The 17,314-nt window shown below is 40.7% G+C and overlaps 1 protein-coding gene across 2 annotated transcripts in view; it reads left to right on the forward strand.

The window, feature by feature from the left end:
• The first annotated feature begins 307 nt into the window (after window positions 1-307).
• ATP2A2 (ATPase sarcoplasmic/endoplasmic reticulum Ca2+ transporting 2) overlaps window positions 308-17,314 on the forward strand; it is a 59,338-nt gene continuing 42,331 nt past the window's right edge. The window contains exons 1-5 of one of the 2 annotated variants that reach the window (XR_006707757.1): window positions 308-1,002; window positions 1,721-1,738; window positions 1,826-1,908; window positions 9,911-10,015; window positions 13,671-13,809. Coding sequence is in view for 1 of the 2 variants with exons in the window: in XM_045458741.1 (XP_045314697.1) it covers window positions 885-1,002; window positions 1,721-1,738; window positions 1,826-1,908; window positions 9,911-10,015; window positions 13,671-13,809 (463 nt within the window). In the remaining variant the exon portion in view is untranslated. The remainder of the gene's footprint in view (window positions 1,003-1,720; window positions 1,739-1,825; window positions 1,909-9,910; window positions 10,016-13,670; window positions 13,810-17,314) is intronic. The other variant, XM_045458741.1, reaches the window with a different exon arrangement.

The raw sequence follows: 17,314 nt of genomic DNA on the forward strand, positions 1-17,314 counted from the left end.
TCTGTCCGTGAGTGAGCGGGGTTGAAGACCGATGGAGCCCAAGACCCGCCGAAATTCCGCCCTCCGCCAGCCGCTGGCTACGGCGCGTACTGCCCGAGCGCGGCCCCGCGCGCGCCGGCCTCTATCCGGGTTCCTGGGGGCGGTGCGCAGGAGGGGGCGGGGCCTGCGCGGCGGCGTGGGCGCGAGTCGGGAGGGAGGGAGGGAGCCGAGGGGAGGGGGCGGGCCGTGCCGCCCGCGCCGCGCTGGGCGCTCTCGGCCAATGAGCGGCGTCCACATGCTGCGGCGGCGGCGAGAGGGGAGGCAGCGGCGGATAAATGCTATTAGAGCAGCCGCCGCGGAGCCGTCCCCGACGCCACCTCCTTCTCCTCCGCCGCAGTTTCCTCCGCCGCTGTCGGGGGTGCGGAGCTGAGGGAATAGGGCGAGCGCGCCGCGCACCACCCTGCCGGCTCGCTGCCCTCGCTCCGTTCCGCCCTCAGGGGTCGGCCGCGCGCCCCCTCCTCCGGCCCGGGTGGGGCCGCGAATCACCTCGGGAGAGCGGGGAGGGGGCTCTGGGGCCGCGGCCTGCGCTCCCGGTGGGCGGTTGAGGGCGAAAGAGGCCCTCCCTTCTGACGAGGGGAGGGAGGGTCAGGAGCCCCCCACCGCCCAGCTGAGCCAGGGGCGTGCGCCGGCGAGGGCCGGGCTGCGAGAGGGGCGGTTGTCTGGGGGAGGGGGCGCGGGGTGATTCAGCGCCCGGCGAGGCGGAAGCGGCCGCAGGAGGAGGAGGAGGGGGGAGAGGCCAGTCAGCGCCTGGGCGCCCAGGGTGGCACGAGCCCGCGGCCCGAGTGCGAGGCGGAGGCGAGGAGGCCGCGGGGACTGGAGGCGAGGCCGGCCGGGCCCCCGCAGCCATGGAGAACGCGCACACAAAGACGGTGGAGGAGGTGCTGGGCTACTTCGGCGTCAACGAGAGCACAGGGCTGAGCCTGGAGCAGGTCAAGAAGCTCAAGGAGAGATGGGGCTCCAACGGTAGGTGCCCGGCGCCGGGGCTGCAGGGGCCCCGCGCGGCCCGGCGCGGGCCCGAGAGCCAGGGAAGATGGCTGACCGGGCTCCACCTCGTGGGTTTGGGCTCCGCGCCCGCCGAGGGCTGCAGGCGGCGGGTCGAGCCCGCGCGCGGGCCCCGCGGGAGAGGGGTTGCAGGCGGGGGCGCCGGGGTCTGGTCTGCGCCTCCTAGATCTCGCGCCTCGAACCCTTGACCTTCCCCGCACACAGCTAGCTCTCCGGCTTCCCGCACGCAGCTGCGGGCCCCGCTGGAGAGACGGACGAGTCTCCTGCAGCTGGGTTGTTCCCTGCGAGACATTTTCTCGTCCCCAGCCAGTTTATGAGGCGTCGTTGCAGTTGAGAATGCCTCTAACCGTTCTTGTACTACCCAAAGTTACACATCTGGCAGAAGTCATGACATAGCTGAAATGACTCCTTGTTTCGGGAGCCCTATTTAGGTAGCGATGAGATTTTATGCTTCGGGGTAGACCTAAGGTATTGGTTACGGCAAATACTGCATGTTTTCTTGGGGCTACTATTTTAGTATGGTTTCCATTAAAAGTGGTTGAATGTTCATATACCTAGGTATGTCTTTCAAAGACAGTGGTAATTTTAGGAATTCTCTTTTGAAAGACCATGCTAATTTTTTTTTTTTTTTTTTTTTCCTCCTTGTTGACACGTTGCCTGGCGAATTTCTGCATTATAGAGTTACCGGCTGAAGAAGGTGAGTAATCTTAACATGTTCTTTTTTTTCTCCCCTTTGTGTTCTGATGTTAAGATGACATTTACAACAAATGTTTGTTTCTCACAGGAAAAACCTTGTTGGAACTTGTGATTGAGCAGTTTGAAGACTTATTAGTTAGAATTTTATTGCTGGCAGCTTGTATATCTTTTGTAAGTATAAAGAAACTTATTTTCTCTCAGAAAGTTGACTCTGTTTCATAGATGAAAAAACAAGAAACAAATGTCTATTGGGTGACAATGTTATATTTAGAGATTTAAGCTGTGTCTCCATTTTTTTTCAACTTCAGTATTTTAAAATTATAAACAAAACACTTGAAGCCATTTGTGTTGTAGAAAATCAATGAATGCCTGACATTGACAGTGCAGTTAGAAATTGTTGCCAAATGGCGCAGGGTCTTATAAATTTTTGTGGTTTATGAGATTTTAACATCAAAAAGTTCTTTATCGGGAAGTCTTTTTTCTGTTTGGGTTCTTCCACTGTGTAAGATCACACTAATATGATGTTGGGCCCTTTGTAGTCTGTAAATAGAACTTACAAAAGGAATATTCCAGTTGCTCTCCCTTCCTGGTAATGGCAAGGTGACAGTTGTTTCTGACAGTGACAAGAATGATGACGGCAGTGATGGCACTACTGTTGACCAAATTTGGTCACTGACCTTTAGGGTGGTATATTTATCTAAATTGGACCCCTGTCTTGAGTGACTCCTAGGTAGAAAGAACAAGGTTCAGTACAATTGGTTCTAGATCTTAAAAATAAAAACAAAACATATAGTGTTTTTTCTTGTTCTGTATGTGCTTACCGAATTGAGTCCTGTATGGTTGCTAAGAAACTAGTGAAATGCAAAGGACTACAGCAGAAACAGGGTGATGGGTTGGTGAGGATATTTCTAGGTTATATTAACATTTTTTTTCTGTTCAATATTAATTTTTTATTGCATTTTTTCTTGGGCAGTGGACTTCTTGGTAGTTTTCCTAAAAATGGTCATGAGTAGGACATAGAAGTTCCTGATACTAACAGCAAGGGATGACTTTTGCTCTTTTTTTTTTTTTTTTCTCTTCCAAATTTTTATTTAAATTCTAGTTAGTTAACACGTAATGTAATACTGGTTGCAGGAGTAGAATTTAGTGATTCATCACTTAAATATAACACCCAGTGCGCATCATAACAAGTGCTCTTCTTAATACCCATCACCCATTTACCCCATCCCCCACCCACCTGCCTCCCTCCATCCACCGTAGTTCTCTTATCATTACGCTTTTGTTTTAAATTACAGTATATTAGTCTTATAAAATAGGATGGGAAGTGATGGGAAGTGAAATTCACCCAGTGTAATATGTTTTTTCAGGCTTCACAAAATTGACAGAGCTTCAAGGTTTCATTTTTGTATGTTTGTACATATGCAAGCCCCAGAAATCTCCTTTGTTCTTTATGACAGCCATATCGTAGAAGACTATTTTGAGAACTAAGTAAAAAGGAAGCAGTGGGCACTTCTTTAGGTGAGGGGGGAAATTTGGTAAGAGGTGAGTTTTTTGGAGTAATACTGTTTACAAATTCTATCATGCCATTTGGCAAAGTGATATGTAGCTATTAATAATTCAGTCCTCAAGAATGTTTTCTATGGTTTTCATTGAATAAAATTAAGAGAGTGTCATAGCAAATCATTCAGCATTCTGAATTACTCTATACTTCTTAACATGTCTGTCTGTTCTTGATTAATTCAACACCACCCACCCCTCCACCCTCCCCCACCCTCTCTAAACGGCTGCTGCTTTACCGATTATAGAGCTGTTTGATTAACCAGTTTCAGTACTTTGGCACAAAACAAATAATACATTTGGGGTAGTGTAATGTTTATGTTTAAGCTAGCTGCATAATTCTGAAGTAGCCTCAGCGTTGGTAATTAAAATACGGGGGTTCAATAACATTATCAGGGACCCCTTAGAATAAGTCAGCTGGTATATACAGGGCAGAGAGGAAATAAATTTTTTTGAGTTATTCTGTGTGTGTAACTTAAGGCAGTGTTGTAACATCACTGGCATTATTTCTAATAAACAAGCTCTTGGATATTTAGGTTGCATAGGATCTCTTGAGTTGCCAGTTTTGAATGACTTTATATTAGCACTTTGATTTAGTAATGTATGTGATTTTTACTTTGAAGAAAGGATCTTCTAGTTTCTAAGCATTTTCAAATGGGTTTTAAAATATTTGCTTTAATTTTATCATAGGGCAGGGTGTTGGATTTTTATAGCTTTATAGAGCTATATTTTGGAATTGAAATTTGAATTACCTTTTTGGTAACTACTCGGAGTTAATGCTCAGGAAATGAACTGGGTGACATTTTTATTTTATGGGTTGATAAAGAAACATAATAAATTTTAGGAAATACTGTTAGTTTGCTTTGACTTGGTTGATCAAGACATTTTGGATTTAAAACTTGCTTCGTTGATTTTCTTTATGTGGAATTGGCACTATTGCTACATTGTGCTTGACCTTTTCATTCCTCATTTCTTTATCTTTCAAAAGATCACGGAGTCTTTTTTGTGGTAATCTGTTTATTCCTATGTAACAGGAGAATCATGGTAGAATATTCATGCTCTTTTGGAAGAGTGAATAGGCAGTTCTACAACGTGTACACGATGTATGATATATCCTCAGGTTCTGCTGAAGTTAAAAAGAAATATTAGGCGTTAGTGATTTATTTCAGATGTCAGACTAAGTGTTAACTGTAGGAAGCTACATTAATGTTTTACACTCATGACCTGTATGGATAAAGGGTTTTTTTTTTTTTAATGTTTATTTTTTGAGAGAGAGAGAGAGAGAGACAGAGCACGAGTGGGAGAGGGGCAGAGAGAAAGACAGAATCTGAAGCAGGCTCCAGGCTCTGAGCTGTTAGCAGAGTCCAACGTGGGGCTTGAACTCGTGAACCACGAGATCGTGACCTGAGCTGAAGTCAGATGCTTAACTGACTGCACCATCCAGGTGCCTAGGGATAAAGTTTGATTAACTTGTAATGTTCAGCAAATATAAGTAGTTTTTGTTTTCTTTCTTTATTTTTTTTTTTTAAGTGCACTTGGATTGGAAGAAGTGAGCTATCTCTGTCCCATTGCGTATAAAGTAACATTAGAAATTCCTTAATTTGACATTTAGGACCTGCTGTCCTTTCAGTTTGTCTTTACGTCCTCCTTAGTCACAACTTTGCCCTTCATTTAACACATCATATGGTTGCTTACTGGAATACCCGTTCTTTTCTCTCTTTTACTGCTTCATTAGGTATTTATTGAACACCTGGGACACGGCACAGACGCTGGGGATATAGCATTGAACAAAATAGGCAAAGTCTTTGACCTGGAGCTGACATTCTAATGGAGGCAGATTCTAAACAAGTAAAACATGTAGTCTGTTGGACAGTGATAGAGAACTAAAGCAGAGGGATAAGAATATGAGGAGGGAGGAGTGCAGTTTTTAAGTAGGGCGGTCAGAAAAGTCTTCCAAGAAGGTGACATTAGAGAAAAGACCTGAAGGAGATGAGCAGGAGGGCCATATTTGCCTCCTCTGTATCCATGAAGTCCTCTGATAACATGGTTTGTCAAAGTTTCTCTACCCTCCATCCCCCTGTCCCCACCACAGCTACTTCGATGGATTCTGAAATGCTACTAAAACTTTCTTAGAGCAAGGCACTTTTCAGCTTCTCACTTGTAATTGAATAGTTTGTTTTTCCTTCCTCCTGGGCCCTTTAAAAGGGATTCTTAATATTTTTTAGAGCCTAGGTTAGTGCTTTTGATAGAACAGATAGATATTTGAGTGAGTTTGTGTTGGTAGCATTTTCAAAATACAGAAAAATGTAGATCTGTTTTCTTAGAACCTTATAGTCAAGAAGTGTTTTATATAATGTAGTGACTTTATTTTTTTCCCTGTATTTTAATTTCTTACTAAAAAAAAAAAAAGATAAAATGGGTAGTTTACTGATGGGTTTAATTTATTTAGAGCCTTTCTTTAAAATGTTTTGAAAGGTGAATGTGTGTTTTTCTTTTTTTTTTCTTTTTAAATATTTGTTTTAGAGAGAGGAAGACTGAGCATGAGCAGGGGAGGGAGAGAGAGAGGGAGACACAGAATCCCAAGCAGGCTCCAGGCTCTGAGCTATCAGCACAGAACCCAATGCGGGGCTCGAACCTACAAACCCTGAGGTCATAACCTGAGCTGAAGTCGGACACTTAACCGACTGAGCTGCCCAGGCACCCATGTGTTTTTCTTTTTAAACATTATGTTCTCAAATCTAAAAACAGTATTTTTATTTTTTTTTAAACATTTATTTTGAGAGAGAAAATATGAACAGGGTAAGAGCAGAGCGGGGGAGAGAGAGAGAATCTCAAGCAGGCTCCATGCTCAGCACAGAGCCTGACATGGGGCTCAATCCCATGACCCTGGGATAAGTTTTGTGTGTGGATCAGAAGAGAATATGGTCTAATACATACTTTTTTTTTTTTTTTTTTAATGGCTGAAAGAATTTTCGTTTTCTACCCTCAGAAAATTGTCATAACATTTGTTGGTGATACTTTTTTCATTCTTGTGTAGCGTTTAACTTCCATTTCCTCTTTAAAACTTTTTTTTTAATGTGAATTTTTTCATTTATTGAATAAGTGTTTAAGTATCCAATGGCATCGCAAGTTTCTTAAGGATAAAGGAGGAATGCAGGCCAGTGCCCTTGGTCTTAAAAATGTGCTTATGCTCTCTCTCATTGTCTTTTTTTTTTTTTTTTTTTGGATCTTGTTAAGAGCTCAGTACATTATCCCAACATGGAGCTAAGATAATGGAGTCACAGAACCATGACTGTCTCCCACTGGAATATACCTTTTTACTTTGGATTAAAATTTGCTTTTTTTTTTTTTCTTTTAATGTTTATTTATTTTTGAGACAGAGAGAGACAGAGCATGAACAGGGGAGGGGCAGAGAGAGAGGGAGACACAGAATCTGAAACAGGCTCCAGTCTCTGAGCGGTCAGCACGGAGCCCGATGCGGGGCTCGAACTCACAGACCGTGAGATCATGACCTGAGCCCAAGTCGGACGCTTAACCAACCAAGCCACCCAGGCGCCCCATAAATTTGCTTTTATTCATTAAACTCTGCTCTCCAGCGTCTTTTGGTTGTCACATCAGAAATTACTGTGATGTGCAGAGATCAGTCTTAACAGATAACTAGACAGCCTGTCCTACTGTACTGAAGCAGTTTAAACTGTAGTTGAACATTCATTAGTAAGAGGTTACCTTGAATAGGATTGGCAAATTTGAAACTTTGAACTTGCTGGATTATATAAGCCCCAGAAGATTGGTATTGGTACTGTATTAATAGTGCAAAGCAAAGGAAAGAAGAAACACTCTGCCTAACATTATGCAGTAGAATAGTGTTAATTAAGTTGGTTACTTCTTACCCTGAGTGTTGAGTTCATATACTCCCCTTAGGGTCTTGTACCGCAAGAGTTGTATGAAATTTTGTTTCATTCATTCATGCCTCTCTACAGTAAATAGCATCATCTGTGTACCAGAGACTCTTCTAGGCCTCTGGGGATACAGAGGCGAACACAAGGCAATATAAATAGATAATTATTTGTGTTCACCTATTCTCAGTAAAGATTTTTAGGAACATTCTCCCTCATACAAACATTTGTATAACTTGGGATAAACCATAATTATGAACTAACTGTGCTATAATGTCAATAAGGCATCTTTCACCAAAATGAAAGATGCCTGTGCCACACACTCCTCCTCACTCCCTTCCACGTCTCATGGGATCTTTCATTTGTCAGCAGCATCATCCCACATACACTGGAAGTTTTCTTTACAATAGAACAAACCATGAAGGACCGCATAATATGATATGAACCTGAACAACTGGATTGGTTCCTACCAGTTAACGAAATATGGGTTGATCTTCACTTTGGACTGTAGCATTTAATTATTTGGCTTATTTGTGGTTTCAAAACAGACATTTTAAAAAGTATTCAGGAAGTTGATGGTTGTCTATTTTAAGTAGGTTCAGCACCAGCCTTCCACCCTGAGAATTTGCCTACTAGTTTCTCATCAGACAGTAGTTAATATACTTGTAGAACTTTCAAATAATTACGAATGCCTGGGTATCTTACACAGAAACATTTAAAGTCATATAGTGTTAAGAAAAGGCTACTACATTGTATAGATTAGGATTTTTACGTAAGTGATAAATACTATTTGTGCAGAAGAACCACATGTTTCTTGAAAAGTAGAGATTTGGTCTGATAGTCCTGTCCTTTGCTCCAACTCTTAGGGGTTATTGCTTTAAGTTTGTTCCTCAGGACTAGCTGCCAAGAGGGAAGTTCATACCCTTTTTAACAAGGTGTGAAGCTTATCTTACAGTTGCTAATGCCTCACTGACCTTTGGAAAGGTCCTAGTTACTCTTCAAGTTGAGCGATTTTTCTCCCCCAAGAGCTAATTAAGTTTCTTATTTCTGATATGTTCTCCTTGGCAAATGTTTGAAAGGCTAGTATCAAAGCAGCTGTGATCTTGCATCTATCAAAATTTATAACTTCCTAGAGAAGTTTTCATTTTGGCACTAGGCCTGACCTTAACACCAGGAATGCCCTGTTGAAAGCTTGTGGCAACATTTATATTCATTCTGGTTTTCTGCCTGCCCTGGTTCTCTCACTAGCTGTCAGTGGTCATTGGTACCTATCAGAACCTGGTCCTCATGTCTCCTGGGTTTTTTTCCTGCTCAGGTTGATATTTCTTGTTCATCATTCCCCTATCTTGCAAAATCCATGTTGGGCCTGGCCTTATTCATCTCTCTGATTGTTTACTATGTTTCCTATATGTGTAAAAGCTCACTTTATAGTATTCCACTAAGTATAAACATAGATGGTTTCATTATTGCCATGAATCCTATCCCACGGTATTAAAAAGTATCAAAACCAGTACCTTGATTGTTTACTAAATAGATTTAAAGAAAAGGTTTTATTGTGAAACATGCAAGCGTGTTAAGCAATGTTAAAGGCAAACCTTATCTCCTAGATTGAATATTAGATACATTTGACATCCTTTCTGGATTGGCAGTTTTTTACAGAAATGAGTTTTTAACCATTTAGATGGCTCTTTTACTGTGTTCTTTATCATTAAAGATTTGTTGTGTTGGGTTCTCCTACCACCTTAAGTTTGCTCAGTTATGAAGTTTATTGTGGCTCTCTTAACTCGTAGCTTTTATGTCCTGACAAGGTTATGGTTGTGTGAGCTAGAAATTAATTTTCTGCTCATTTTTCTTGGGGCAGTGTTCTGTGTCCAGTTGTAAATAACATTTTTGGACTTCTGTCATCTCTGAAGTGCTGTATTGCTATACTGTCATATATAGGATAACCTTCAAAATATATTCCTGATCAGAACAACCTTGAGTATTAAGAGGCGACCTATAATAGAACCACTGAAAATAACTGGGATATTATCAGGTTTTGCACTCCAGAATTTTGAGTCCATGATCAAGGTTTTTGTTTTATTTTGTTTTTGTAGAGATGCGGGGAGGGACAGAGAGGCAGAGGCAGAATCTTAACTAGGCTCCACGCTAAACACAGAGCCCAGTGGGGGCCCAGTCTCAAAACCATAAGATCATGGCCTGAGCTGAAATCAAGAGTCAGACGCTTAACTGACTGAGCCACCCAGGCGCCCCTCACAATATTTTTACTATAAGTTTATGTCTGTGGGTATTATTTGATATTAGTTGATATTAATTTGATATGATTTGATATGAAGCAAGTCAGCAGAGTTGTGGATGATTGCCTTTTATTTTAACAAAACCAAGAACTTAAGTTTTACTTCTGAATATATACATATAAAATGAATGGGATTTAATTCCCAGAAATCATTTTATTTGGATTTTAAAACAGTTATTATGTGAAAAGTTAGCTTTTGAAGGGTATTAAGAAGTTGTATAGTTTCGATTCTCAAGAAGTACTGTGAGCAAGAGACGTAAGCCCGTTGTTTATGTCCTTACATTTTGCCACCATTTGTTTCTAGGGACTGTAAGAAAAGAGACTTGGTATATTGCAATTCCTTTAGTGCTCGCCACTTCTGGTGTAAAGTGGCACTAAGCCTAAAAACACATTACAGTTCTAACCCGTGCCATTTCTCTTCTAGGTTTTGGCTTGGTTTGAAGAAGGTGAAGAAACAATTACAGCCTTTGTAGAACCCTTTGTAATTTTACTTATATTAGTAGCCAATGCTATTGTGGGTGTATGGCAGGTAAGCAAAATTATGCAGTGCTAGATTTTAGTAATTTGTGTAAGTGAGTTAAACTGTGTTAATCTGTTTTTTCCTTATGTGTTAACTAAAGAAATCTGGAGAGTCTACAGGTGTTTTTTCTTTTGTCTGTTTGTTTAATGGCAACATTTTAGACCTCTCCTGCATGTATATAATTTGCTGTTAAAATTGCTCATCCTTCATGGTAGCATGGAGTTAAAAATAATGGATGAGAGAAGCTACTTAAGAAAAAACCAGAAAATTTGAGATCCACTATCTTTGTATTTCCTAGCTGCTTCCTTTGAAAAATTTCATAAACTCAATGTCAGTTTTATCTCCTTGGATTTTTGGTGGTGGTGGTGGTGTGTGTGTGTGTGTGTATATTTAGCAATATAAATTGTTTTCCCTTCAGAGCATGCTCCTGGCTATTTTCCCTCAGTTGCCTAGGCCTTTCTGACTCACAGAGTGGAAGCCAGTGTATAGAACCATAATATAAGGGGATTCCTACCCACCCCACTTTTTGTAATTAACTTTTCTGTAGATACCTACTTTGAGGACTTCAGCTTACTAAGACTGTTGATGTGTTTGATTTTTTTGTTGTTGTTGTTTGAATATATTTTAACAGACTGAGACTAATACTTCAAATTCATTTTAAGTATTGATATTTAAGCATGGATATAATCACCCGTTTCAGAACTAAAATAGAGTGCGTCTACAGTCTTAATTTAAGTGGAAGCATTTTATAATCATACTTAGTTAGCCCTGTTAGAGTTTAAACTTCTGATCTTATAAATGAACATGAAGGTCTTTGTATAGTGGGATCAGATAGAAAAGATGACCTATTTGGAAGAAAATTTTAATGGTGCTGTTCCTTTTAATTTTGTCTAAAATTGTTTATATTTAAGTAGAAATGATCCCTTTGTGAATATGGGCTAGAGAAACAATACTTGGCATTAGATTGTCCTTCTCAAGCTAATAATGTATATTTTCCTATTAAATAATCACTGCCGGTTACGAGGTAGATACTACATACATTCCCATGTCATTGTTACAGTGATCTTGTAAGGCAAATGATATTCCCATTTGACAGATGTGATGCTAAGGTCCACAGTGATTAAGTGACTTTTTAAGGGCCATACAGGTAGGATGTAGAGTATCTGGGATTTGAATCCAGCCTCAGTCTGATCCAAATTCCAAAGTAAAATTTTACACCAGTTTTCATAGGACTTTTATGTTTATCTTAGTTTTAAAAATAACATTTTTAGGTCTTAATCTCATTTACGTAGTATACAGAATGGTATGAGTAATACTGAAGGGTGCTTGCCTTCTCGAAGTAGGGAAAGTAGAAATCCAGTGCAAGGTAGTATTGGGAGGTGGGGGGGGCACATACTGCTGGCCAGTGTCATCAAAGAAGGCTTCTTACAGAAGGTGACAAGTGATTGAGAGCTATAGAGAAACCAAGCTTTGTTCCAGTTTGAGTATGTATGTTGCCAAAGTGAATGCCTGATACAACCTATTTGAATCTGAGATCATTTGTTTCCCTTTTCCACTTCTATGCTCTAAATATTCCTTTTGATTGTTTGAGTTGAAGGAAAGGCTTTTTAAAGTAATTTTAACTGGCATCTTTGTCCTTGGGGTCTGAGATAATTTATCTTTAATGCTTCTAATTTAAATGTACCTTTGCTAATTTTTAGTAGAAGTAAAATACAGTGCTCTTGGGACATTTCTTAACCTTGAGCAGTCTAGTTAAACTCTACCTGACATGACCTTGAAGGAGAGAGAAAAGGAATTAAAACTGCCACAGTGAATAAACGGGAAGGGGTAGTCCTGCAAAATAGTTTCACATTTGACTAATTGAGTAGCAACAGTGCTGAGAATTTACTCTTTCTACACTATCAGTAGCATTTGAACTTAATTAGGGTTAAATGTTCTAGTAGTTCTGTTTTAAGGTGATGCAGGTGATATTCTTTAAGCAGATCTTATATGGGGTTGAAGTTATTTTTATCATGAGGTCCCCAAATTTAACATCCTTTATACTTTTTTAGGGATGCATACATTAAAAAAAGTGAGACCTGGGGCGCCTGGGTGGCTCAGTCGGTTAAGCGTCTGACTTCGGCTCAGGTCACGATCTCGCGGTTCGCGAGTTCGAGCCCCGCGTCGGGCTCTGGGCTGATGGCTCAGAGCCTGGAGCTTGCTTCTGATTCTGTGTCTCCCTCTCTCTCTGCCCCTCCCCCATTCATGCTGTGTCTCTCTCTGTCTCAAAAATAAATAAACGTTAAAAAAAAAAAAAAAAGTGAGACTTATGCTATTAGCTTTCAGGTTTTTGTTTTTTTTTTTTTTTTAATTTTTTTTTTTTTAATGTTTATTTACTTTTGAGACAGACAGAGCACGAACGGGGGAGGGGCAGAGAGAGAGAGAGAGGGAGACACAGAATCGGAAGCAGGCTCCAGGCTCTGAGCTATCAGCCCAGAGCCTGACACGGGGCTCGAACTCACGGACCGCGAGATGGTGACCTGAGCTGAAGTCGGATGCTTAACCGACTGAGCCACCCAGGCGCCCCTAGCTTTCAGTTTTGAGTTCTCTCAATTTCACTTTAAGCAGGTTTCAGGATTTTTCACAACAGACCATAATTCTTAGAGTAGGGTAAAAAATGAGATCACCTGGTATTGTGCATAAATTCTGTCCAAATAAAGGTTAAATTGAGCTTTATATCAGAAAGCAAAAAGTGAGAAATGAACCTTGTCCTTCGTGCACTGAGTAGCCCTCTTGGGCATGCACTGTGTCGATTTGCTCCTTCACTTCTGATTGCTTAGTCTCCAAAATGAGAGAAGACAAATGGCACATGTGCTTTTCTTCTTTTTGTTTCTCACCCCCTTACAGGAACCTTCCCGTAGCTTTTTTTTTTTTTTAAGCATTACTCATTTTGATTTCTGTATCTTTCATCTCGAAATTTGGAAAGGAAAACTGTGTGGCTAATTTTTGATATGTTCATATGCAGTATTACAATAAATATGGTATGGGACTAGCAGTTCTCTTATGAGACTCCAGCCATTTATTGCTTTTCAGTACTGTAGAAAGATCTAGAAATTGTGAGACGTAACTTGATTTTTTTTTTTACAGGTGATGACCTGTAGCATGTACTGTGTGCCAAAACACAGTCTAAATGGTTTGTTAATCCTCACAGTGCTTGAGGTAGTAGCGTCAGTGTCTAAGCTCTGTAGGCACCAAACCTTGTGCGTTGTGTAACTCATGCACAGTCACATAGCTGTTAAGCGAAAAAAGCCTGCAGTGACCCTAAGCAGTCTATCCTAGACCAGCACCTTTTACTGAGACAGGATCGGTTTCAGTGGTGTGGCTGTGTTTGGAGGTGAGGGCCATGTTACATAGTGGGCTTGGGGATGACAGATTCTGTAACGGCTTTCCCTGTTGTTTTATTCCCTTATCCTTCTTAGGGTGCTTGGCTTCTTCGTTTTCTAGCACAGAATCCTAAGAGCCTAGTGTTTATCATCTTATGATGTGTATTGTTAATAAATGTCATGAATGTGCATCTCTGGTGTCTTTTTTTTTTTAAGTTGAGAAGTCTGAAATTTGATTCCTTGGAATAAAATACTAATTTGCAGTGGTGGGTATATGTTCATTGCTTTTATCTTTTTTATAGGAAAGAAATGCTGAGAATGCTATTGAAGCCCTTAAGGAATATGAGCCTGAAATGGGCAAAGTATATCGACAGGACAGAAAGAGTGTACAGCGGATTAAAGCTAAGGACATAGTTCCTGGTGATATTGTAGAAATTGCTGGTGAGTTGAGTTTTTCATTGTCTTATCTTAGATCGTATATCTGAATGCAGTTCCATTTCTCAAAGCTCATAATTGTTTTAAAAATATGCTCATGTATCAGTTCTATCAACAGGTTTTGGTGATTTCCAACCAAATCAAGTGTTCTTTATATTTTGAGGTATTTGGCACCTCTTTTGTGTTGTATTCATAAGGTTTGTTGTAAACAGCATTTTGAACTATTGTACTTACTTTTTGGTCCATTGTAGAACACTAGCACTAGTGAAATAGTGAACTTAATCTCAATTTGACACTTAGTTGTAGTGAGCAATTTAGAATACTAGTTAAGGGCTACATAGTTATTCCTGTTTTGATTCTTGACACAATGTTTAGTCATACTTGTAACTATCAGGCTAAGTAGATGGTTAAGAGTAAGTTCATGGCTCTAGGGGCACCTGGGTGGTTCAGTTGGCTATACTTCCGACTTTGGCTCAGGTCATGACCTTAGGGTTTGTGGGTTCCAGCCCCACATTGGGCTCTGTGCTGACAGCTCAGAGCCTGGGGCCTGCTTCCAATTCTGTGTCTCCCTCTCTCACTACTCCTCCCCCACTCTTTCTCTCTCTTTCTCTCTCTCTCTCTCTCAAAAATAAATTAAAAAATTAAGAGTAATTTCATGGCTCTAAAAAATTCTGCTTTAGAATACTTTTACAAAACACAGAGCCTGAGGTCTTGGCCTGGGTTCTGTGGGTGGGCTTCAAAGAGTTTGTGAATCCAAAATGCAGGGCCAGAGCTCTCCACAGGTCTTAAAGGGGTTCATATCCTCATTGCTCAAGATTGGTGCCATGTTTTTAGGTGGCCCAGGATGCTTAGAACTAATAAGAATAGTCTAGGCTTTTTGCTGGAGATATTATATTGGATAATTCACATCATCCTGGTTTTTCACACCTTTCTTAGCTCAGAATATTTTTTACCAGTTGTCCCTTGAACAATGCAGGAGTTGGGGCACTCAAGAATCCATGTGTAACTTTTGACTTCCCCAAATTTAACTACTAGTAGCCTGCTGTTGGCCTTATGCAGAACATAGTCAACGCGTGTTTTGTGTATGTTTTATATACTGTATTCTTAAAGTAAGCTAGAGAAAAAATGTTAAAATCATAAGGAAGAGGAAATACACTTATAGGACTGTGTTGTAAATAAAATCCACATGGAGGTGGACCTATGCAATTCAAACCCATGATGTTCAAGGGTCAGCGGTACTCAGTTTCTTTTTGTGAATTGTCTTGGTAATGCTTCACACTGGCTTGTGATGAAGTTGTTTTTTGTCATCATTGTGTTTTTCCTTTTAATGAACAGGATTCAAAGTGCTACATCTCTTGGCCTGTGTTCTGTATTTTTGGCCTCTGAAAGGAAATTGCCTTTTCATAGGTATTCTCTCATCCATAATTTTTCTTTCTTCCAGGGAAGGAGCAGTGTTGCCTATATGCCAACACATTGATTTAATTGTGTTAACAAAAGTACAGCTCAGAATGAAGTGGGCCATTGCATTTTTTTTTTTTTTTTTTGAGAGAGAGTGCAAGCAAGGGAGGAGCAGAGAGACAGAGGGAGAGAGAATCTCAAAGCAGGATCTGTGCTGTCAGTGCAGAGCCCGATGTTGGACTGGAACTCAAGAACTTGAGATCATGACCTGAGCCAAAACCAAGAGTTGAACACTTAACCAAATGAGCCACCCAGGTGCCCCTGGATTGATTGATTGATTGATTATTTATTTATTTATTTATTTTGAGTAATCTCTACACCCATTGTGGGGCTCAAACTTAGGATCCTGAGATCAAGAGTTCCATGCTTCACTGACTGAACCAGCCAGGTGCTGCCCCATTGGATTTTTTTTTTTTTTTTTTTTTTTTTTTGACAGTCATAACAAAGTTTATTACAATGAGAGGCAAGGCCGACCTATCGGGACCAACACTCTTGATAAGAGTGCGGCCTCTTGAACAGCCGGGGTACAGAGTTGTTTTTTTTTTGGTTTTTTTTTTCTTCAATATATGAAATTTATTGTCAAATTGGTTTCCATACAACACCCAGTGCTCATCCCAAAAGGTGTCCTCAATACCCATCACCCACCCTTCCCTCCCTCCCACCCCCCATCAACCCTCAGTTTGCCCATTGGATTTTTTAAACTTATTTTAAAAAAGTAAGAATATTGCAACAATAGTACAAAGTTCCCACATAGCCTTTACCCAGTAAATGTGTTAATGTTTTATCACATGAGCATTATTTTCTTTCAGTCTGTATCTATACATTTACACCTTTTTGTCTGAATTATTTGAGAGTACATTGTAGGCATGATGCCTTTTTAATCCTCAGTACTTGAGTGTTTATAAAATCAGGAACATGTCCTCAGTATAAGTCCAGTACAATTATCAAAATCAGGACATTGGTACAAAACTTTAATCTACAAACTTCATACCCATTTTACCATTTGTCACAGTGGATTTTATGGCAGAAATATGAATTAGGGAATTCTGCCTGTGATACAGAAAATAGGTCAGAATGGAGAAGGCTGGAGATAGGCTATTTTGATAGCGTAAGCCAGAGGTAATGAGACCCAAGACATAACGAGAGCTGTAGCATTAAGAATAATGGGGGATTTTGTTTATGAATAGTGGTTCTTAAGCAGAGATGCACATCAGAGTTGTCTGGGGGCGCTGTCTTTAAAGTTTTTACGAGGTCCCAACCCAAAATAACAATCTCCCTTGAGCATGGAATTATAGTCATTGTAGTTTGACAAATGAGTCTCAGATTTTGATGGAAAGTGACAGGTGTTTTTTTTTTTTTTAATTTTTTTTTTTCAACGTTTATTTTTTTGGGGACAGAGAGAGACAGAGCATGAACGGGGGAGGAGCAGAGAGAGAGGGAGACACAGAATCAGAAGCAGGCTCCAGGCTCTGAGCCATCAGCCCAGAGCCCGACGCGGGGCTCGAACTCACGGACCGCGAGATCGTGACCTGGCTGAAGTCGGACGCTTAACCGACTGCGCCACCCAGGCGCCCCGGAAAGTGACGTTTTAATAACCATATGTGTGTATGGCACTGACTGGGCTTCGCATGTAGAATCAGAGCCACTGGCCAGATTTCTAGCTTAGGTGACTGGATGATGTGGTGCTAGTAACTGGGGAAGGAAACATCAGAGGAAGATAGCTTGTCTTCCCAGAAATAGGAATGTAGTGGGTGCAGTTGCAGATAACATCGCCTAAATTTGTTTATGAGATTTCATTTGACTTTGTGTGTTTTCCATTTCTCCAGTTTAATCTGGTAATAAACTGTTCAGCCAGTCAAACAAAAAATATTTTAAGAATTTTTGTGCTGGTTAGGCTATTTTAGTATATTGAATCTATATGAAAAGTTAGAAATTATGACCAAAGTGTTTATCCTGAGTTTGCATCAGTAGATGGCGGGGGTAAACAGCATCAGAGGAAGCTGTAACTTTGACCCTCAAGGCATCTTCCCCTTGGAAGAAATAAAAGCTAACT

The sequence above is a fragment of the Leopardus geoffroyi genome, chromosome D3, assembly GCF_018350155.1.
Source record: "Leopardus geoffroyi isolate Oge1 chromosome D3, O.geoffroyi_Oge1_pat1.0, whole genome shotgun sequence".
Classification (NCBI taxonomy): Eukaryota; Metazoa; Chordata; class Mammalia; order Carnivora; family Felidae; genus Leopardus; species Leopardus geoffroyi.